A 22592-nucleotide genomic window follows, 5' to 3' on the forward strand; every position below is an offset into this window, starting at 1 on the left:
GTAGCGGCTGTAGAATTTAATTTCCAATCGAAAACGATGAATTGCATGTTATTGATCAATCGATCCGTAACCATAGCTTCTTTACTATTCGCGCGATCAATTTCCGTTCGTGTTATGGCTTCTATAATTAGAACGAGGAAACAGGTAATTTTAACGAGCTCGAGAGCTACCTGATGTTTCCCTTTCGTGAATAATTAACTTACAGTAATTTACTACAACCCTTTTGAAGAACATAGCTAATTAAACTCGTATTTTAAGAAATAAAAAAGATTGATCTAAATTTTCTTTCAAATTTGAATCTCAAATACAAAGAAAATTTACTCTTCGATCTACTCACGAATTCCAGAAGAATGTCCGACGATCGCAGCCTCTCGTCGAGCGCGAAGCCTCGAATGGATCACGGGAAGAGCGTCGGCGTCGGCGTCGGCGCCGTTGGTACAAGCGCCGCGAACCTTCGCGCCGGGTCGACGCTGATGAAAAGCGTCTCGATCTTCTTGATGAGCGGTCGCAAAGCTTCCGTGAATTCGAAGAGGCAAACTTCCGGTAGCCCGAAGCAGGAGCTTCGAAAGAGGCACCGTAGAAGAATGCCGGAAGTTGGGGCTACCAGGAACTCCGCGCACACGGTCAAATTAATTGAATCGTTGAAGAGGAAGACCAGATTCTCGTGGCAAGTATTCTGAAAGAAAAATAGAATAAATTTGTTAGAAAGGAAAAGAAAAAACCAAGAAAATTTATAATTGAAATATTAATAAATGAACGATTTTTAATTAACGCAGGTCTGAATTGGATAATTTATGCAAGCTGTACAAGAAGCTAACTAATTCTAGCCAGCAACAAGTAGGGCAATCGGTTATCACTGCTAGAAGATCTCAGCCGAATCAAGTTATAGAGGTAGTGACACTTATCACTGTTTTAAATCGCGTGCGAAAGACTGTCATTATGTCTTCGAAGAGACACGCGATCCACGCGATTCCCTTTTCACAGTGTCAATCCATTAAACGTCTCCGTTTCTCAATCATACCCTTGCAAATAAATTAGGTGAAGTTAATTTTGGGAAATTTCATTCAGGGTATCGACAGAAACATTTTTCGAGACCTTCTGCACAATACTTTCAAAGTGATCACAGAGGATATATTGGTGGAACGTATATTTTGCTGCTGGGATCGAGAGAACGAAGGAATCATCAGATTAGAACCATGGATCATGGGTTTGGACTTGTATCTCCGTGGCAGTCTACGCGAGAAGATTGAATTTTGTTTCAAAGTCTACGATCTCAATAACGATGGGTTCATCACCAAAGACGAGATATTTCAATTGTTCAAGTAACTGTCTGATGTTTCATTCGCTCTTTACATAGTTTATGCTACTGTACATTTTGCACTCTGCTTAATTTACACTTCGGGTTTTACTATGCGCTTAAAAAGTGTGAATTGTATTTAAATATCATTTTTGAATTTAAATTTGGACGAGCGTTTAAAAGGGGTACTCATTGTCATCTAGCGGTGACCAAGGAAATTAATATGACTTCAAAGGGGTAGGGTATAAGCTTACTTTTTTATCGCAGCGCCATCTATACAAAAACGGCTCAAACTACTCAACAACTTATCGATCGATTTTTTTCTTTTTAATTAAAGGAAGAAAACCTGTTTGGGCTTCTTGAAGTCCATCAGAGTTTAATCATCAGGTACATACTTAGAATCTTAAGTCTAGTATCAAGCAGTAAGTCTCGATCGATTTTTTGAAACAGGGAAACACTAGCGCTCTCTATCGGAATGCAGCGGAAGCTTCTGTCAATTTAGGGATCACCTCTTTTTTTAAATATAAATTTGCCAAATAATGATTTTTTAATGATTTTTCGGTCTTGTGCTGATTCTAACTGATTTCTTAATAAAAGGAGACTAGAAAGGAGTCAAAATTGTGCCTTTACAGTTGGCAGGTTATATCTGTAGTCACTTGATAGTTTTTCTCTATTTTTGATAATTTCCTGGCATTTTTTAGGCCAGAGCAATCAAAATTCATGCAAAAACGTAATCTACATAGGGTTACTAAGGAATTAGCATCAAAAAATGTAAATCTACGGGTTCTTTTCATTAAATACTAACACTTACTATTTAGATTTTACTAGTGCTTGATTTTTTGACATTTTAGAGCTCGTGGGACACTTTAAACCACTAATATACTTTCGTAAATAATTTTGGAAGGTCTTTGCTGTGATGAAAGTATCAGAAATTGGAAAATAAACACGTTACTTACTTTAAAACACTACAATCTTTCAGCACTTATAAACACCATACCACTATTTGGACTGCCGTTAGTACCACCGTTTTGCCGCTATGTGACGCTAGTGTTTCTGTGTCCATAAAATGAACTTTTTTAAAATTTCGTAATTAACGCCTCTAGGAACAAACAAAGCTATTTAATCGATTCCTTTGAGATTATAGACTATCATTCTTGCTCCAAACAGGCTCAAAAACCGCTTATTTTGCTAAAAAACGGAATTTTCTATTTCGTTAGTTCCACTATTCGCCGCTAGATGGCACTAGTAGTACCATTCCTTTTAAACGCGCGCTTACATTTGAATTTAAAAACGCAGTCGACGAACGTTGTTTTCTACTTGTAGAAACTGTTTAATGAAGCAACCAGGAGAGGAAGATCCAGATGAAGCTGTCAGAGATTTATCCGAAATGGCTTTGAAGAAACTGGACGTCGATCGGGACGGGAAAATCTCTTTTCAGGATTATAAAGTGGCTGTGACGGAAGAACCTTTGCTTCTCGAAGCTTTCGGACAGTGTTTAATGACAGACGAGAATCGTGCTTCTGTTTTAGCCACGTTACAATCATGAATTTATCTTGAGGATCTCTAAGATACATTCTAAAATAATTAAACAACTAATTAGCGATAGCCGATGGATTCGTAATCATGGCACCTGCCGTTTATTAAAAACAAATTCGATAGTAATCGTAATTACAAACAGTAATAATAATAATAATAATAATAATCATATAATAATAATGTAATAATAGCATAATTACAAAATACGCTCGAAATCTGGCTTTCTTACAGCGTGTTTGCTGGATCAGTCTTAACCCTCGGATTACCAATCATCGAAATCACTTGATCTATCTCTCTCTCTTATTTCTTTTGTCTTTCATCGCGAAATCTGTCTCGTTCGAGAGAAAAGAAAAAATATCGATCGAACACGATTGATCTTCGAGCGATAACCCGAAGGCTAATTAAACTAATGAAACCGTTCTAGAGGTATGTTACACAGTGATGCAAAGGGGTTTATTTATTCATCATCGTCTCTTTCCCGTGTTATCTGAAAAAATTGACATCTTTCTGCACGCGCAACAAAATATCATCGGTTCACATCGTCGCGGTACTTTCGGTTTTCTAGGACCCGTGCCGCGACCTCAAGGTTCCTTTTCACGGATACGCTTGTGTACCTTTGTGTGTATTGTGTCTGTGTGTGTATATATATATATATATATTTCTTTTCATTTATTTAATTTAATCTTTCATTTATATATATATATATTCTGTTATAATTAATATACACGCAACGAGCTTGTATTCGCAGATAGCATCGCGAATCAATCGCATCTTCTTTGTACGATACGATCACCGGAAATAGAGGTGCTGGGAAGGATGGGTAGATTGTACCAAGGTAATTACACTGGATTTTTGTCAAATAATCCTGTTTTTCTTATACGATGCACACTTGCCGTTTTCTATGGGAACGTTCGATACTGAACTTCGTTTTGTACATTTACACTTTGTGCTCGGGATCTCTTCTGTTTATACTTAAGACAGTGTCTTTCGGCCGCAGATGTGGATAGAAAAACAAAGGATTTATGCGGAAAAGTAACGTGGAGATAAGAGAGTACATTGGCATTTGCATTTCCCTAAAGATGCACCGCCCTGTCGTTAACTCGCCCCTCGCCAATATACTCAGAATTCGAAGTACCATATCTTTGCGAACCGTAGAAAAACACCGACTTAAGGTGTCGGTTAATTGATACACGAAAAAACCAAGCGGTTTATTCGACAAAAATTCAAGCCACATTTCAGATACATATATATAATATTACAGCTTTACAGAGGTCGTAAATTGATTCTCGATGGAAGCTGCGAACACTGGTGTACATACGATAAGACGCGCTCCAACGGAAACGAGCGGGGCTGACTTTTATGCGCGAATAACAAAATAAACGATCCACGTTCGTTTCGTCAGAGCGCCTGAGATCTGCCGAGGGTGAACGACTTTCGTTCCGTTGTGACGTGAAACTAGCAGTTAGATAAAATACTATTTCGTCTTTTTTTTTTTACGTACAATATGTATAACATATATATCTATGGTAGTCATGTATTTATATATATATATATATATTTATATATACCGCAGTTCACCAGAGTCCATAACTGCGAAAAGACCAGTTTTCGTTCTTCGCGCATCTCCAGTGCGCATCTGCGCCCTGATTGGCGATACTCCCAAACGAAGTGGAAAGCGATTAGCAGAGGACTCGATGCGTTCCCCCACCATCTTCCAACCTTCGCGGCGCAGTTATGGACTCTGGTGAACTGTGGTATAGGTATATTAATTCATTAAAGTGGGAATGACGATCGTTTCGCTACGTTCTTTGAATCATCGTCAAACTACTGTCACACGAATGCAACGTAAACGTTTCTATTCTGTAACATTTAAACACTGATTTTTCATCGTAAATATATATATACTCCTTTTTTCTATTTTCTTTTATTCATTTTTCTGATTTTTTTTCCTTTTCTGTTTGTTCGATTTTCACCAGGTTTTCTTTTTTTTTTCTTTCCTTTCGTTTCAATCGTCTCTCTGTTAAATTCTACAACGAAGAGAAACAATTTGGTGTACGGTGTGTGTATTGCAGCAACATGAAAACCAAGTGTTCGTTCGTTCTATTTCGCGTCGTTTCGCAGCCGTCAAAATAGTATCTTACCCACTTCTAGAAACTAGAACAACGAAGGTTCGAGGAGGAGAATAGACGCGATTTTCATCCGGTTCTGTATAGGCACTTAAACGTCGGGAATAGTGGTGGGAACCTTAAGGTGGAGGTCCATCGAACGCCTGCTATTTCGTATTTACAGTCTTGATTTCGTGTGTTACACCTTCCAGGAGGAATTACGTTCGCGACCAACGGTATCGCGTATCGTTGTCCTGGGAAAACTATGATCGATAAAAATTAAGGAAAAAATTTTTAATTAACAGCACCGCGTTGAAAATATTGACGTGAGATTCATTACTGCGCGCTGTAATTAATTAATTGTCATAGGGGTGATAAATTTAATAAACTATAATTACGATTAAAATTTTAAAGTCAGTAATTAAAAATATCGAACTTAAGTGATAAATTAAACAATTAATCCTTAACGCGTACATCCACCCTCTTAGATATATAAATTTTAAGTCATTTAGTTAATTTAGTTAATTAAGTCATTAAGTAAATTTTAAGATATATAAATTTAGTTTCAATAAAATTTCCAATATTTCTTATCAAATTTTCCTGAACAACAACACGGATACCGTTCGTCTATGGAAAAGTAACTGTTTGCACGATATCTAGCTAAAGAAAACGTAAGCACAGTAGAGAGAAAAAAGAAATTAGAACATACGTACCGAAAACTCAACTTGTAAATATAAAATTCGTTTTACCATATACACGATCATTTAGTAAAATTATTCGTGTCACATTTACACGTACACACAGCCACGCATACAGTGCGCTATATCAAAATACACTTACGTCTCCTACAAAGTAATCGTTTTTTTTTCTTTCTCTCTCTTTATATATATATATTATGTATAAAAATCAAAGCGCATATTACAACGTTACATATCAATTAATAATAGCAATAGTCGATAAACGAGAATCAATAGTATTAAACCATAATAGTAGTAGTAAGAATAATATTAATTAAACAGAAATTTATAATAATCATTAGTACAATATAGGTATGTATACATAAAAATGGCATTATATTCTTTTTTTATTCCTTCGCTCGTTATACCCCCCCGTCCCTGTTCGTTTACACCGATTTAGTCGTTTACACCTGATACACACGCATGAACGCAGGTGTATTTTTGTAACAGTGAAACAACTTTAACATTTTGCAAATTACCATTTGCATTATTATTTCATTTGATCAATGAGATTCGTGAAAGAGTCTTTGAAAAATTTCATTGAAGAATAATAAATAATTCTTTTACAATTTCTTAATATAAGTAGATCATTGTATAATTAATAGTAAAAGTTGATTACCATGTAGGTGACCAGCACCACGAATTTAAAATATAATTTTAAAAAAATTTCTTGATAAAAAGATTAAAATTTATGATACAAAATTAATTAATTCTCGCGAAACGTTAAAGTTGCTTCAACCAAAAATTCATAAAACATCCAATATATATATATATGTATGTATATATATATATATTTCGGTGTGACGTGCTTGTACGCGTGCACGTCGCTGATTAAAGACTAGCAATTATGGTTCTCTTAAAGGACTACGCCGCTATAATTAGGTAAAACCGTCTCCGCTCTCGCGGTTGATTATCCTACTAGTACATTACCGATAAATTCTTTTTTATTTTTTTTTTTTACTAAAATATAATTGTTATATGGTATTCTGTGTTCCGCCAGTGATCGGGACTCGTTTGAATCGAATCGTGAGAATCAATGCGACGATTAGCGAACGATTAAATGCTGAACGAATGTATGCGTTTAGTATAAAAAACGTATCATCCTTTTTTTTTATCTTTAGATTGTCAGAAATGTATACGATACGCTCGTTTACGCGACAAAACGTTAAATGCAAGCAACTCAATGCGACGAGTTAAGAAATTGCATCCTCTTACTTTCCAAGTCTTCGATCAAACTAATTACACTTTGAGCATACTCGTAATTAAGTTCGTCGTGCTAAAGCAAGAGTAAGAAAATTGTATATGATTCGGATAAATCTGGCAGTTATTAGATTGGCTGGCGAGTCTTGAAACATTTGGCAGTAATTAGTGGGCAGTGCTTTTATATCGTGATCATTGAGACATCGTCATCGCGATGATTCTCACAGCAATGCGATCAATTTATTTCGTAACGGGGTGAACGATTTGGGACAAATTGTACGTGTTAATTGAAGTGTGATTAAAAAAAAAAAAATTGACACTTGAAATTTTCAGAGAAAATTTAGGTGACGATAAATATTCGAAATGCCAAACTTTGAAAGCATTTTTAATGCAATTTAAGTTTCATCTTAGGGAAATTGATTTTTTCTTTCGAACTAACGAAGACAAAAATTATTTTGTAAAATAATAATGAATAAATAAAATAGAAATCACGTGGAATCGTTCGCCCTCCTCGAAACACTTCCGGCGCAACACTGGGAATAAACATTGAGACTCTGTTCGCTCCACGCCATGATTATTTTGGCAATTATTGTACTCTCCTATATTTACATCTCTATCGTACACGTAATATACAGAATAATGTGTGTCGAGGGTTGAAAGATAAACGTAACCGTCTACGCCTTCGTTTCAGAACTAAAAATAATAAAAAAAGGGGACTCGCTCGAAGATTCCATGTTTCTCTGCTGGTGGTCAAAATATACGGGGCGAATTAGACATATATATATCTCGTTCATCCATAACTCTTCCATTCAATAAATTAAAAATATTTCTTTCTGTCGAAAAGAAAAAAGAAAATAAAACACTTTCGTTTCACTGTCAATCACATCCTCCTTTCTTCCCATTATCTCGATCCAAATTGATCTCAAACGTTATTACATCAAATTACTTGTCTTTTATATTTTTCGATTAATATAAATAAGAGATATAAGTTTAGTTTATTCGCGTTGCATCGAGATAACGATTAACTACCCCCGTTAGAGAGGATCGATCGAATCGTTAGAAGGTAGCCAAGACGGGGGGGAAAATTGAAGAGATCGATAGGGTGAATCGGCTCCAACGTGCTGTGCTACACGACCTGTGTGATCGATTTAAAATATAGATTACGCTTCGAATAGAAAAATACAATTCTCGGTGGAGATCAACGGGAGAGCACGGAAGGCCGTATTCGCCTCTCTATCCGATCGTTCTCAACTGCACCTACGATTTACCTGCTACAAGTGTACACGCACAATCACACATACGATCATGCACGCGATATACGTTCAACCCTTTCGATGCACAGAATGCATAAATCATCGTCCTTTGCTGTTTGCAAGATTCAAGATCATTGAAAGGGTGATTTCACTTTTCACGATTCTACCAAAGTCCAGAAATTCAAGTGATTTCATGTAAAGGGTTATTCAAATTTAGTGTCACATCTTCAAATTGAATCTGATTTTAACACAAAATCTACTGTATGACATTAATTATCAAAGACAATATTATTCAAATGTCCTCGGCTTTTTTTACAAGCCTCATGCGTTTCACTCAATTTTTCATTATATGGAATTCAATTGGAATACAATGGAATATAAATGGAATTCAATTTCATTAGTAGCGACTGTGATTTTATTGCTCAGCTCGTCAATAGTCTTTGGATCATTGGCGTAAACTTCACTTTCCATAAACCCCATAAAAAAAATTTAATGGTGTTTAATCATCCGATCTTGGTGGCAATTGGTGTCTCCTCCTCGTGAAAAATTATCAAGCTCGCAAAAAAAAGCGGAGAAGATCATAATTAATGTCATAAAATAGACTTTGTATTGAAATAAAGTAACCATACAAAAATCAAATACTTTGCGTTTTATTTCAATTTGAAGATGTGTCACTCAATTTGGATAACTCTATATAGATTTTAGAATTTTTCTCATTATTTCTGGAGTGACGGTAGATCGTCTGGTAATCTGAATATAATCTCCTTACTTTCCTTCATTTTCTGCTTAGAATTTTGGAAAAGTAATCGACTGATGTGTTTTCTGCCTAATTGGGGACATTTTTTTGAACAACCCTGTACAAATTTTCAGGCGACTATAATAGGAAATTTCGAATAAGAAGAGCATTAATTAAAAGAAAATTTAGAGCACGAGAAACGAATTTAGATTCAATCGAATGGATCGAAGGGATTAATTATTAAACCGGGTCTAATTTCAAATTACCACACGAGAATCGTTCCTATTAAATGGTAACTTTCAAGTAAATGTAAAATGGAAACGCGTCGCCGTTTCTTCGATCTGTCGCTTGCGAAAAATTCTCATCACGCTCGATTTTTAGGAGCAGCTCTCCGGTTTCTGGGATCGACGGAGAAATATATAACCACGTTCAAACATAAAGCTCTCGAAAAATATATTTCCCGTTTCCTCGCTTTAAATTGTCCTCGACGAGATCGATAAAACCGGACAGCTGTGTTTCGAACATAGAGTTGAAATTCATTTTCTTTTATTAGAAGAATCATCTTCGAATTGGCGGGCAACAATTTCAGCCAAAGACTTTTCGAAAGATACGCAAACGTAATGCCCCTGAATCGAATAATTTTAACATTACAGCGATTAATAGTACGCGTTTCCTCTACTTCCCTTCCGCTCTGAATACCTGTTTAATTAACCCTTTGCAGATCTTTGAAAATTAATTTCAAAGTAAAATTTGATTCTTGAAGAAAACTCAGAATTCAATGTTTCCCTTGAGAATATCTTTGAGCAATATCTGAGAAAAATCAGTAAATTTATTCTGTCTCCAAAGAGTTAATCAGCAATCAGATTAGCCATTCAACCGGAAAATGATGAACGCAGAAAGCACTAAAAGCATGAGACGACCGAGTGTCTTCAAAGCGTGTGTAAAATGTATTGTATTAAAATACAACTCTCGCGTTTACATCATTTCTATCCCTCTCGTCGTTTCCCCTCTTACCTGTATTTAATTAATTAACGTTACACCTCTTGTTCACCTACTCCCCGGTTTCATCGTCAAATCGTCTAAAAATATGTCCTATGTATCTCCATAATTACTCATTCGTTCTCTGATTCTCTCTCTCCACGAATCCCCATTCGAACAACGAGATGTTACCGATCTACACACGCATACATCGTAAATCGCTTGTACGTACAGTTTGCCTACGTTCTAGGTGTATTTGCAGAGTGAAACACGGACGGTAGTGCCTAAGAGAAGCTCAGCCGAGATCCGAGAACCTCGAACGCCGAGGGAACGGTGCATTTGCCTCGAGATTATTTCTTTTTCCCACCCCAGATCGTTTATGCAAGAAATTACCTTGTGTTTCTCCTCTTCAAAATAGAAGCCTAATTTGGATGAACTAACAAAGCATGCACTTCTCACACCTTTCTCCGTCTTCGTCAGCTGACAGGGCTAATTCGCAATGATTGATGGAAATGGAGTGATCGACACTTCCTCTTAAAAATTGTGTACCTTCCAGCCAACTTCGAGTGTTTCAAATTGAATAACACTGTCATTGATCATCCCCTTTCTACCTGGAAAAATCCACTCCTTAAGGTATCCTTGATTAATCCCAGTTGAATCTTCCGACGAAAAATAAGCTCAAAGTAAAGGTCGATCATAAAAATTGCCCTTTCCTCTCTGTTTCTTCCTTCGATGCACACGTTCCGAGCCCCAGCACAGTCTCTTCGGAAACTACGGGCATGCATTCCCGTGGCCCAGCACCTTGCAACAGGTTTATTCCGTTTCGTCCAGGATTCTGTCGTCGAGTTGCGAAAGGCGATTGACACGAGCACCAGTGCCGTTCGTTTTCGGATCGACGTCGACGGTCCCCCGAGCGTGTATCCTCGTCGAACGATTAAAACCGAGTTCTAAGACGGCCCGAAGACCCGCTCTATACCTTCTGGCTTCGCGATTGGCAACGAGCTCGGAACAGTTAGGAACGCCACCGTCACGCTTCGTCCCGGTTCATCGACGCTAACATTCAGGCCTGGTTCATACGATACCCATCGAAGTCGACCGGGACTTCCTTTCACAAATAGTCGTTGTCCACCGCCTGCGCGTCCTGCGACTTCAACGTGGTCATCTCCTCCACGGTACCCTCCTCCGCTTCCTGTTCCTCTACGAAACTGATGCTGCCAGCCTTGTACCAGACCACTATGTCCACCACGAACGCCAGCACCAGGATTCCACCCGTTGTCCCTGGGATTAAGATAATTCTTTGCATAATTTTCTAATAGTTATCCCTTCAAATTTAATTTCCATAAAAGTTTTCTATTTTTCTCCAACTTTTTAAATTTTAAGCTTCCAAAGTAGAAATACCTATGTAGATAAAAATAGATTATCTATTAATTAGATAATTATTAGATAGATATTATTATCTATTAATTAGGTAATCTAGATAATAATCTATTATTATCTACATAGGTATTTCTACTATGGAAGCTTAAAATTTAAAAAGTGGGAGGAAAATAGAAAACTTGTGAAGGGATAACTATCTATAACACCTTGCAAATTTCTTTCTAATCAATAGACGTACCGTGATAGAACATTCTGAAGACATTTGAGTCGTAAAGCCAGCAAGCACCTCGCTCGCCGCAAGCGTATTCCCATACGAGACAGGCCGAGTCCACCACAGCACCATAAACGATAGGACACGGGACGTTACCTGGAATCAGAAGAACGAACCCATAGGCTGTTAACAAATTTATCGTCGAAGTTCGAATTATTTGAAAAATAAATAAGAATTTTCATAGCGAAGGTGTAATTAAAGGAAGAGAACGAGAAATAATTACCAAACAGGCCTATGGCGAATTGTATGAGACCCAAAGCCATAGCCTTGTCCCGTGGATCGACGCAGCGTAGAATCAGCAGCATGGAGCCCACCTCGCTGGTAGAATGGATGAATACGAACACCGAGAACAGGACCATGTAAACCCAAAAGTTGCTGCACTCGAGCTCGCAGTAACCGATCGTCGCGGTGCTCAATATTTCCGGCGTCGTTACGTTCGTCCCGATGCACTGGCAGTTGTAAAACTATAAAATCCGTGAAACGATCCCTCGCTAATTAACATGGTACTTATCAAAGTGAATCAATTAACCCATTTCTTCCCAAAAATAAAAATTGTCAAAAAATATGGTATTTTGTCATCAATTTCATTTTAAAATAATTGAAATAACATTATAAATATTAAAATAAGAAACATTGGGTTTCCTGGTAAAAAATAAAAAATTTTCATTTTTTTGATCACATGCTTTTATTTGCTCAAAATGTACAACATTGTTGATTATATGAAAAAACTGACCAGAGCATCACTCATGAAATTTTGAAAAATACTCTGTGCGAAGGAGATGTTTTCAGTAATTTATTTTTTTTTCACGAAGTGTAATAAAGTGTGAATGCCTTTTAACACATGCATGATGAGTTTTGTATAATAAGTTCATTTTGACTGCATTTTGTGAGGAATGCAACACTGGGAAGAAATGGGTTAAAACGAACACGTCCGATGATAAAGATACGAAGGAATTTGGGTGGTACATTTTAATTTAATTGTCTTCAAATTAAATATTTATTATACAGTAATTAATCCTTTAGCCGAAGGATAAGTGTGAAATTTTAAATCGAGCAATCAAAGAATCGCGGGACACGATTTGTGTCCGGCAAAATTCGAACAACTGTAAACGAAATGTTCGCGTCGGGCGCGTTGAATTGCGAAAGTAATGACTTGTGTTGTTGTTGCGCAATCAATGAAGCATTGTTTCGTCCACGCGAATAATGCGATTTCGCCCGTAAATGGTAGAACAACGAAACATTTCTGGCCTAGTTGCATGCGACTGTCACCGACAATTACGACCATGCTTGTTCCCAATGCGCTATATATCAATATCTCCCGCGATTACGTCACCAAGAATTTGCAACAACAATTGAAAAATCTCAAGATTGTAAAATGTCTTACACTATATTTGTATAGAAGGTAGGATTAAAAAATTCGTAGTGCTATATAAAAATTAATTTAATAATTGGAAATAGAAAATTGAAATTCAGACTGAAAAGGTGAGAATGAATATTTTAAACGGTACTCACCGATGCAACCTTGCCATCTACCACGGTATAATTAAAGCAGCCTGCGTGACAGGCAGAAAAATAAGTTTTCCCATCGGCACCGCAAATTGGACTGAATTTATTGCGAACGCAATCGCAGCTAGCATCGCAGGTCGGTTCGAAACTGGACAATCTAGAAGAATCAAAGGAAACCCCTTTTCTTTATTTACCAAAATTCTTCATTTCGATGCGATTTTGATCGTAGAAAATCTTACCCATCGGAATGCGAAACGAGACCAGCGAAATCGTCCATCGGGCAACCGATGAACATCAGTACACCCATACCGATCGCATAAACAACCGCAGTGAAGGCGATCCAGGCCGCGACGAACCTGGCGTTAGGCTTCGCCCTCAGGATAAACACTCCGCTAATTATAATACCCAGGCCCATTACTAAAATACCGCCGACACCTGCGGGACAGACAACGGCACGTAGAAATGCAAAACAGCCTCCTGTCGCGACAATGTTTCATTAATTAGACGATCCTTCATTGTTGGCGAATTCGCATGATATTCAGACGAAATCGGAGTAGGTCACTCGTTTGAATAACACTCCGTGTATCCCGATGGAATATTCCGTCATTCGATGCAAATAGATTGAAAGTATTGTCTTTTTTTTCCGTACGAAGAATCTTACGTAAGGACAAGGTTCCTTTTATAATACACAATTACAATAATTTGATATTGCGATGTCGTTTCAAGGATAAACGAACCAACTACCCAAGTTACGCTCACTTATTAATGAAATTTTGCCACCTTGTAGAGCTCGTTGAGCTGAACACGCCTATACACCATTTTGTGGGCAGAGTAATTGTTTAAAAGATATTAACAATTAAAGTTAATTACTCCTTACATTGAGAAATATGACGAAGTCACATATACAAACGGTTAGCTTCGCGGTTGAACACATCACTTGCAATATAAAGGTCCACGGTTCAAATCCTTCATTCCCAACATTTTTCTTCTTTTTTAAAAATAATTTCTCTCTTTTTGAATGTCTACACTGCAATTTTTATAGAATTTAAGTTATTCAAAATAGAATATAGAATTTTAGTTTAGAATTATATAGAATTTTAGTTATTCAAAAAGAGACAAATTATCATTTAAAAAAGAAAAAAAAGTCGGGAACTAAGGATTTGAACCGAGGATCTTTAGATTATGAGTCCATGTGTTTAACCACGGAGCTAACCGTTTGTATATGTGATTTTGTCATACTTCTCAATGTAAGGAGTAATTAACTTTAATTGTTAATATCTTTTAAACAATTAACCGTCTGCCCACAAAATGGGGTATAGGCGTATTCAGCTCAACGAGCTCTACAAGGTGGCAAAGTTTCATTAATAAGTGAGCGTAACACTTGGGTAGTGCCCCTCGGAAGAAGAATGGCGATTAATATGAAATTCAAAAAATTCTAAGAGTCAGTGAAATTCAACAGATGGATTTGATAATTTTGTAAATAAATCGAAGATCGGAAGGATCGAACGCGAGGAGGTTCGTTCTCGCGTGTCTATTCGTGAAAATTACCTGAGATCATGTTCGCATGATGAGCTGGCAAGCGAAATTGGCTCTCAAGGTACTTTGGCAGGAAGGTGTAGAGGCCGGCGATCGGTAGGATGTGCAGCACGCTGCTGGCCGTCCGGAACATAAGAATGTCGTTCTTCAACAGCCTCTTCACCGCTTTAGGGAAGTCTGCAACAGGTAGAGAGAAGGCGAGGTGTAGCGAGTACGCGGCGCGTTCTGCAGGCGGACGCGAGCCAAGGAATCGCGACCTGCTGAATTTTTGCATCAAAATCTCTCCTCCCCCGAGTGAATCCTTTCTTGCATCGATGCGCCAATCGATCGACGGGCGATCTTACCCCGGGATATTAAATTTATTTATTTATCAACCCATTGGTACAAAATTTTTAACACATTAGAAACTAATTTTCTAAACATTTCGATCTGCGATATCTAATTAAATTCCCTAAAAAATAATTACAGATTCTACGAATGCAACTACGAAAGAGAAATCGAACGAACCGATCGCCGATTTTCGTGCGATAGTAGAAAAATGGAAATTCCACGATGGAAGAGGAGGAAAAGGAGCAGAAGAATCCCGATGAGAAAGGAAAGGATGCAAGGTTTCCGTTCGAGAAAGCCTCGGTGGAAACTGACATTAAGGATGCCTAGGACTGTTCTAGGTTTCCAGGAAGGCCGGGCTAGAGTCGTGGCAACCCCGCATAGAGAAGTCCTGCAGACCATGAGTAGACAAACGTGACTAACATTGCGCTTCGTGTATTATCGCGACAACCCTGCAGAACGAACATACAGGGTGGCCACTTGTGAAGAGCCACTAAACGATACTCCGTACTTCTACCTTCGTGACTATACGCGATTACCGACGACTACGATTTATCGTTCAATCGGATAAAGTACTAAAAGCTTTCAAACTTTTATTTTCACAAAAATTGCCCCGAGTACATTTACACCTTTCAGCAGCAGATGATCTTTAAAAAAGAAAGAAACGCAGCCACGAAGTCGGTAGATTGAAACAATGAATTTTATAAATGAATAATTAAGGAAATAGCCGAGAGTTTTCCCGGCGATATCAAAGAGATAATCCCGAAGGTGGAATGTCGGTAGGAGGCAGAAAAGGCTAGGAAGTGACCGTGTAATACGCGAATCGCGTGCATTCGCGGGACACGATTCGACAGCAACGTCCTTTAAGGCAATTTTCTAGCATTCCACGAACCGTTTCGTGACGAGGCTGAACGCGGAAGTAGCCCGTACAGCGATACCGCCAATAACTCCCTGACATTTCACCCTTTTTATCAGCTAAACGCTCGAGTGCCTTGAAATGCCCTCGGTTTTTAGGACCGTGCCGTTTGCAGCGCGAGAAAGTCGAAACTCGAACGCGCAGCTTCCCCACGGAACCCCTTACGAAACTCGATACACTTCCAGAACGGGCTGTTTTAAAACTGAACACCTTGATCCTTCTCCTTTCCCTAGAAAAGTTCTAGCCACTGCAACTCGAACCTTTGTTTAGGGGTAACTTAAAACTAGAGGGAAATATTTTTCTCCGCTCTATTTTTGTAGAACAAAGTTCAAATAGAGTGGAGAAAAATATTTCCCTCTAGTTTTAAGTTACCCCTAAACAAAGGTTCGAGGAATTTTTGTAGAACAAATTTTTTCAAATAGAGTGGAGAAATATATTTCCCTCTAGTTTTAAGTTACCCCTAAACAAAGGTTCGAGGAATTTTTGTAGAACAAATTGTTTTAAATAGAGTGGAGAAAAATATTTCCCTCTAGTTTTAAGTTACCCCCAAACAAAGGTTCGAGGAATTTTTGTAGAACAAATTTTTTCAGATAGAGTGGAGAAAAATATTTCCCTCTAGTTTTAAGTTACCCCTAAACAAAGGTTCGAGGAATTTTGTAGAACATATTTTTTAAATAGAGTGGAGAAAAATATTTCCCTCTAGTTTTAAGTTACCCCTAAACAAAGGTTCGAGGAATTTTTGTAGAACAAATTATTTCAAATTTATCAAGTTATCTTTGGGAAGCAATAAAGAGCGGCGCTTTAAAAATTAATAGTTTACCTGTAATGTAAGATAATAATTGATAAAAAGTTCCTAAAAGCGCAGATTGCTCGTGTACCACGCGTACGTAGGAGTAGTAAGGATCGGCAGTTGTGTGTCTGCGTTATACGTGTGTATGCGTTAATAATGATGACTGACCGACTGGTGCACTAGGTGGGGCAAGTTCACGGTCACGCGTGGTGCATAGCGCTTGGTAGGCACGCGCGCGAGCGAGTGCATTTCTGCGTGCATATACGGCCCTGTTTCTCCTCCGTTGCATCCTCACCGGCAGAGGACTTATCTCAGCTGTCTCGTGCACCTCGGCCGACATAACGCGCGCGACGTAACATAGAAATTCAGCGTATTTTCAGTAGAGGTGTGCGAGTAATCGTAATTCTCGAGCGCTTTAATTTGCCGAATTACTCGAAATCGACGAACTATTTGAAACAAAAGCGAGCCACTCGAAAATTCGAGCCGTCGAATAGATTTTAATAAATTCTTGGGAGAAAATTTATTTCTATAATATTCTATAAGAAAAAATAATAATAACAAAAAGATAATTAAAGTAAAACTTCGATTTACTCGAAGATGAATTTTCAGCTCGAATATTCGAGTAGCTCGCTTTTGTTTCAAATAGTTCGTCAATTTCGAGTACTCGCGAGGATTCTCCTTACCATTCCTCTTCTTACTTCGATGCTCCTTTTTTAATTATATTACTCGGAAAAATTTTCAAAAATATAGACAACCGAGATTAAGCCGAAAAACCTAGTAATCGCAGGAGGATTAACGAAGTGAAGCGTCAAAGTCAGGAATACATGGTAAAAGTGTTAATAAGAAATGTTTCTTCTTCGGCGAAGAAGGTATCCACTCACGACCGGATGCGCGGGTCGTGTTTTTGGTCAGACCGAGGAGCAGTGAGAAATGGACACGATTCGCCTTGCTGCATCCTCCTGAGAGAAACTCTGTTGCGTTTCTACACGCTTTTCAAACGCGACACAGATCGTATTTTTCTTATTTTTTTTTTTCATTCTTCTATTCAATTGAATCATCTTCGATACGCTTCTTGCAAGCCGAGTTAACTCGAGCGGGGACGGTTAAACGAGAGGAAAATTGCATTCCGAATGCATGCCCGTTGTTCGAATCTATTGTCGTTTGAGAAAAGAATACTTCCTTTGACGGTTCCGAAGGAGATGAAGCTATTTTTAAGAAACGTGCTCGAAGACGATGCAACCGAACAGTGCACGTGCTGCACCGGAACGTGCGAGTTTCATTATCGATGCTACTCGTGTCGCATTTTCAGCAGCAGTCCGCTCTTTCAGGAACAACATTCCGCTGGATTGTCGGTCAAGGGTAAAAAGTATGGAAGGAAATATCGTTCGCGAGTGACGGACGCCCTAATTCGCCTCTGCCGTTAAATATTAGAAATTTAAATAAAAAATATATATAGAAGGGTAGATTTTTCTATCAATCTCTGCTGCGAGATGCAGATGTTGCACGACCTTCGATCGAGAGTTTCAACGAAGCGAACCAAGAATAAACAGACGAAGGGTCGCCCTGCTGTCCCAAGGCGCGCTGGCTTCCCAGAAAAGGGCTCGCCCGTGTTTCAGAAAGCGTTCGGCTGCGTGTTCACGATCGAACGAGCAGACACGACGGATCTCCGAAACCTAAATTCACCACTGACCTTGACTGCGAGCTTCACGCTTCGAGGATCAGCTTATTGGCCCGTCATTTCGTCCCGATAAACGTCCGTCAGATACATAATGCCTTCACTGTTTTCCACAGAAATCGCGATATGTAAATATTTTTATTCGACCAGCGATTGCTGGCTGACCTCGAAATTAAACGAACCCGAACCATTGTATATTGTTCGTCTCTGCAGTGCATGGTCGATGAAATTTTATAATAAATTTTCAAACAATTCCGGACCACCGTAACGGAATAAGTTTGTTTAGTTGTATAGAATGTGGCAACGAGAGGGTAGGACGACCTAGTGGAAGACGATTAATAGGTGGTTACGGGACCGATAATACTTTTATCTTTCTCGGTGAATCTTCCCCGGGCAATTTTACGGGCCAGCCACGAAACACGAGCGCGCGAGCGGAACGGCTTAACGGGAAGCCATAAAATCAAATTAAACCGCTCTGATCCGATAGCCGGAGCTTAAACACCGGCCTCCTCTGCTCTGACGAACAATCCGAGTCGCCACGATAAATCAGGGCTTACCTCGGAGACTAGGCTTTTTCGAATCCGCTCGTTTCGGCGGCGTTCTGCTAGCGGGCAGCCGAGTAGGGAACGCGAACATCCCTATGCTAACCAGCATCAGCATGGCGGATATTAGCACCAAACCTGAAACACCAAATTCCATCTTTTGCTTCTCTTTTTCTGTGACATTTGGCATATTAAATGGTAAAGATCGATAAATATTTATTTAAATTGAAAAATAGTGAAGGGTTTTAATTTACCAAGCCACCACGCTCCAACCCATCTCGGATCCGTCGGCGTGATCTGCGGATTCACCGACAAATCCGCGTAAATCATCGTACACAATGACCCCAGGATGAACCCTAACGCTGGACCAAGGATCCTCACACCGATGGTGATCGCTGGAATGAAACACGTGCAACCAATTAAGCATCGATTATCAAATGGCTAATTATACTGGTGGAATTAATTCTGGACACTTTGAATAAAAATGTTAAATTGATACCGTAATATTTTTATTGTCATCTATATTCACATGATTTGGTTTGTAAAAGTTGTAAAATATTAATCTAACGAAATATTAATTTTTTTCTACCTACTTTGACGTGTTGAAAACGTAATTTTTATTGTATATTAAAAGTGTAGCTGTAAATGATCTGTTTACTGGTTTTTTTATATAAGCGATGCTCTAAAATTAGAGAACAGTGATTAAAATATAAAATATTAAATAATTTGAATAAATTTAAAAGTGTCCAGAATTAATTCCACTACTAGAAAATTTTCAAACGAATATCGCTTACCAAAATAAAGCGGGCTTTCTCTGTTAGCCACGTTGTCGTCGATATAAGGAATGCCCAGGGTGTAGACCGCTGTTTGACCCATTCCAACCCCCAACAAAGAGACGAAAAATATAGCCAAAACGACGGTGGTTATCTTGCTTTGTATCCTCTGCTCGGTCAACGAGTCACCCTCGCAATTGTGCATCGTGTTTACGTGTGACGTTGTCGTGGACGAGTTCAAGCTTCGAAAAGAGGGAAAATTTTTCAATTATAATTAATCCATAAGGGAGGAAGCAATTTCCGTAACGATAGAAAATGTTGAAGGATCACCTATCGAACGTGCTGTTCTCGAAACGATCCTGCAAGCTGCAAAAATGTGCAGGCATCGGGTCGGAGCTGTTCTGATGGATCAGCTGTTCGCCGAAGATGAAATGGGGCATCGAGCAGGTGAACGAGCTCACCGCGAACAGGATCATGCCCCAAGCGATCCACTTAGGCCGGTGACCTTGGCCTCCGTAGTACGTAAGCAGGAGAGAGGAACCGATCTGACCGATCTCTGTCGCTGACATTATGATACCGGTGGTCTTCGACTGAATCTGGAACAGCTTCTCGATCGTCGTGATCACCGACACGAAGTACGTGTAGTACATACCCTGGAGCACCTGTAATTAAAATGCGTCGACGGACCTTGTTTTAAGGGGTTGGGCCACTCTAGAATTTTGAAAAAGTCGAAATTTTTTCTTTTTTTTGCTTGAAAGGTGCCTTAATGTCTGGAAAAGTCGAATTTTGAATTCTGGCTTATTTTTCAAATTGGCCGGACTCATAAATCAAACAGATCATCATCAATCGATTTGAAAATTTAATAGTATATCCAAAACTAAATTCTCTACCGACCTATATAGGATTTTTTCATTACATCGCATAGTTCTTTTGTTATAAATAATTTGCTGGCGATTTTTTCTTGAAATTTTACATTTTCTCTTAAAAAATACGCCGTTTTTGCGAAAATCAATATATCAAAAAAATCCAACGTAGTTCAGTCGCTGTTCTCATATATAATCGAAAATATTTTGTTTTATTATCCTAAGTAATTATTAACAAAAATTAATTTTTGTATTTGTATTTATTTCATCATTTTTTTTTTAAATTCCCAAAATATGCCTATTTTTTCTTACTCCGGAGTGGCCTAGATAAACCCCTTAATAAACATTTCCTTTCATACCTCAGCTAATTGGAAATATCGAAAATGATGAATAAAATAGGATTGTTTTGTAAATAAAAATATTCACGAACCCAAGTGATGCAGAAGGTGACCAAAAACGCCTGTTTCGTGGCGAAATACTGAAGCCAGTGGGGTCTGCAGGGTCCCCATCCGCAGGACACATCCGCGTCGTCGAATTCCGTATGAAGGCTGCTCGATTTCTCGTCGGACATTATCAACTTGCCGTTTTCCACTCCGCTGATCTCGTGCAACTTCCCGTTTGGTATCGAGCCGTTGTTGTTGTGCTGTTTGCCGCAGATCAATCCGTTTCCGTTCGCCATTTTCGGCGGGATTATCGTCAATGCCTCGACGTTTCCGTTCGCCAGGATTTGGGTGTCTTCACCTGCCATTATATCCTTCGATTCTTATACCTTCCTTCTCCGTCTTGTTCTCTTTCTCTTCGTTCACCCTTTCGCACCCTCTACCCAGGATTCTTCCTCGTGAGAGGATCCTCGCGACCGCTCAAACGGTTTGCATTCGAACGGTCAACCTGGAACAGATAAATAAATATTTTTCTTTCAAATTACTTTTGTTGGCTTTTGTTTTCTGATTACTTGCTATTTTACATGATAAAGAAATATGATTTTCATTTTGCGACAAAAAACTTTTTTGCCTGCTGATAGGATCTCCCCTCTTTTATTTCGCGTGCGAGATAACAAATCTTTTCATTATTTATTTATTCATTACTAAACGGGATTATGCCTTTAATACAAAGTTTAACAGAAATAATTAGAGAACCATTAGGTGCCTTCTCTTTATTGTAATTAATGATTTATTTTTAAAAAGCCATAGTAATTCCAATTATTGAAATAATCGTTATTGTTATTACGTTGTCTTGTCGCTTTTGAAATAATCAAAACCGCGGTAAAATATTCAAATTAAAAATATTAATTAAGAAGGCGTAATACTAAAGGCACTGATGGATGTAATTGTCCAACAGTTTTTCGATAGAATTCCATCTTAAAATTCCAGTTTTCCGATTTTATCCGTACCGGTTGTTTATAAAGATCGATTACGTGTTTGCATGTGAACGTCATCGACATTCATTCACAGTTTTCCCTGTTCCAGTTAACGCCACTTTAAACAAAAATCTGAAAGCTATTCTCTGCTTGTTTTATTTTAAAAAGAACATTTCGTCGATTAAATATAATAAATATTAGATGCGAATAGGAAGGAGACAATGCGACTGAAATATCCTGTAGCCGGTATCCTCTCACTTTCATCGGTGCCCGACTTTCCTAATTTCCCTTCTGTTCCATTGCACCGGCTATCCTAACGATGCGGTTTTCACTGACAGCGAGTAGGAGTCTGTGGACTAGAACGTCCGAAGATACAACGGGTGACCCAGAAGTACTTCAAATGGTCGAAATTTCGCTTAAAGGAACGCGACACGTGGTGCTTTATACCGAAAAGGGTCATCCGGAGAGTCGGCGACGCACGGTTCTTAGGTACACTGATATGGCTTTCGTCAAAAAACTAAATGCGAATAAACTTAACACGTTGGACGCCATGGGGGTCACCGGTGACCGGCCCCGCAACGAATAATTAAAAGAAAAAAATAGAAAAACATTATTTTAAATAATATTGCTATGGTACAAATAATGTGAAATGGCAAATAAAAAGCTTGAAATTTGAAAATTAATTATTACTATTCTTAGTAATTAGAGCTTTAATACGTCCCAGAAAAAATGCCCAATTTCACTGTGGCGTTCAATATATAATATCTCAACGATTAATTTAACAAAATAATTTTATTCCATCGTCGAACGAAACGAT

At 38.4% G+C, this 22592-nt stretch overlaps 2 protein-coding genes across 10 annotated transcripts in view; one reads left to right on the top strand and one right to left on the bottom strand.

The window, feature by feature from the left end:
- Positions 1-55: 55 nt before the first annotated feature.
- Positions 56-4439, top strand: LOC114876941 (EF-hand calcium-binding domain-containing protein 1-like). Its single transcript, XM_029188917.2, has 4 exons — positions 56-667; positions 777-891; positions 1069-1322; positions 2621-4439. Exons 1-4 carry the CDS (start codon positions 351-353, stop codon positions 2841-2843), a joined length of 909 nt encoding a protein of 302 aa, XP_029044750.2. The 5' UTR covers positions 56-350; the 3' UTR covers positions 2844-4439.
- Positions 4440-8706: 4267 nt separating this feature from the next.
- The window catches only part of LOC114876961 (solute carrier organic anion transporter family member 74D), a 73971-nt gene continuing 60085 nt past the window's right edge, over positions 8707-22592 (bottom strand). For all 9 annotated transcript variants that reach the window (XM_029188961.2, XM_046286607.1, XM_029188960.2 and 6 more), the window contains 11 exons: positions 20849-21306; positions 19886-20217; positions 19577-19797; positions 19037-19177; positions 18798-18920; positions 14545-14709; positions 13236-13431; positions 13003-13153; positions 11714-11954; positions 11458-11586; positions 8707-11120 (listed from right to left, as the gene is read on the bottom strand). In XM_029188961.2, coding sequence (XP_029044794.1) covers positions 10951-11120; positions 11458-11586; positions 11714-11954; positions 13003-13153; positions 13236-13431; positions 14545-14709; positions 18798-18920; positions 19037-19177; positions 19577-19797; positions 19886-20217; positions 20849-21166 — 2187 coding nt within the window. In that variant the 5' untranslated portion in view covers positions 21167-21306 and the 3' untranslated portion in view covers positions 8707-10950. The remainder of the gene's footprint in view (positions 11121-11457; positions 11587-11713; positions 11955-13002; positions 13154-13235; positions 13432-14544; positions 14710-18797; positions 18921-19036; positions 19178-19576; positions 19798-19885; positions 20218-20848; positions 21307-22592) is intronic.

Source organism: Osmia bicornis, chromosome 7, assembly GCF_907164935.1.
Source record: "Osmia bicornis bicornis chromosome 7, iOsmBic2.1, whole genome shotgun sequence".
NCBI classification, from domain to species: Eukaryota; Metazoa; Arthropoda; class Insecta; order Hymenoptera; family Megachilidae; genus Osmia; species Osmia bicornis.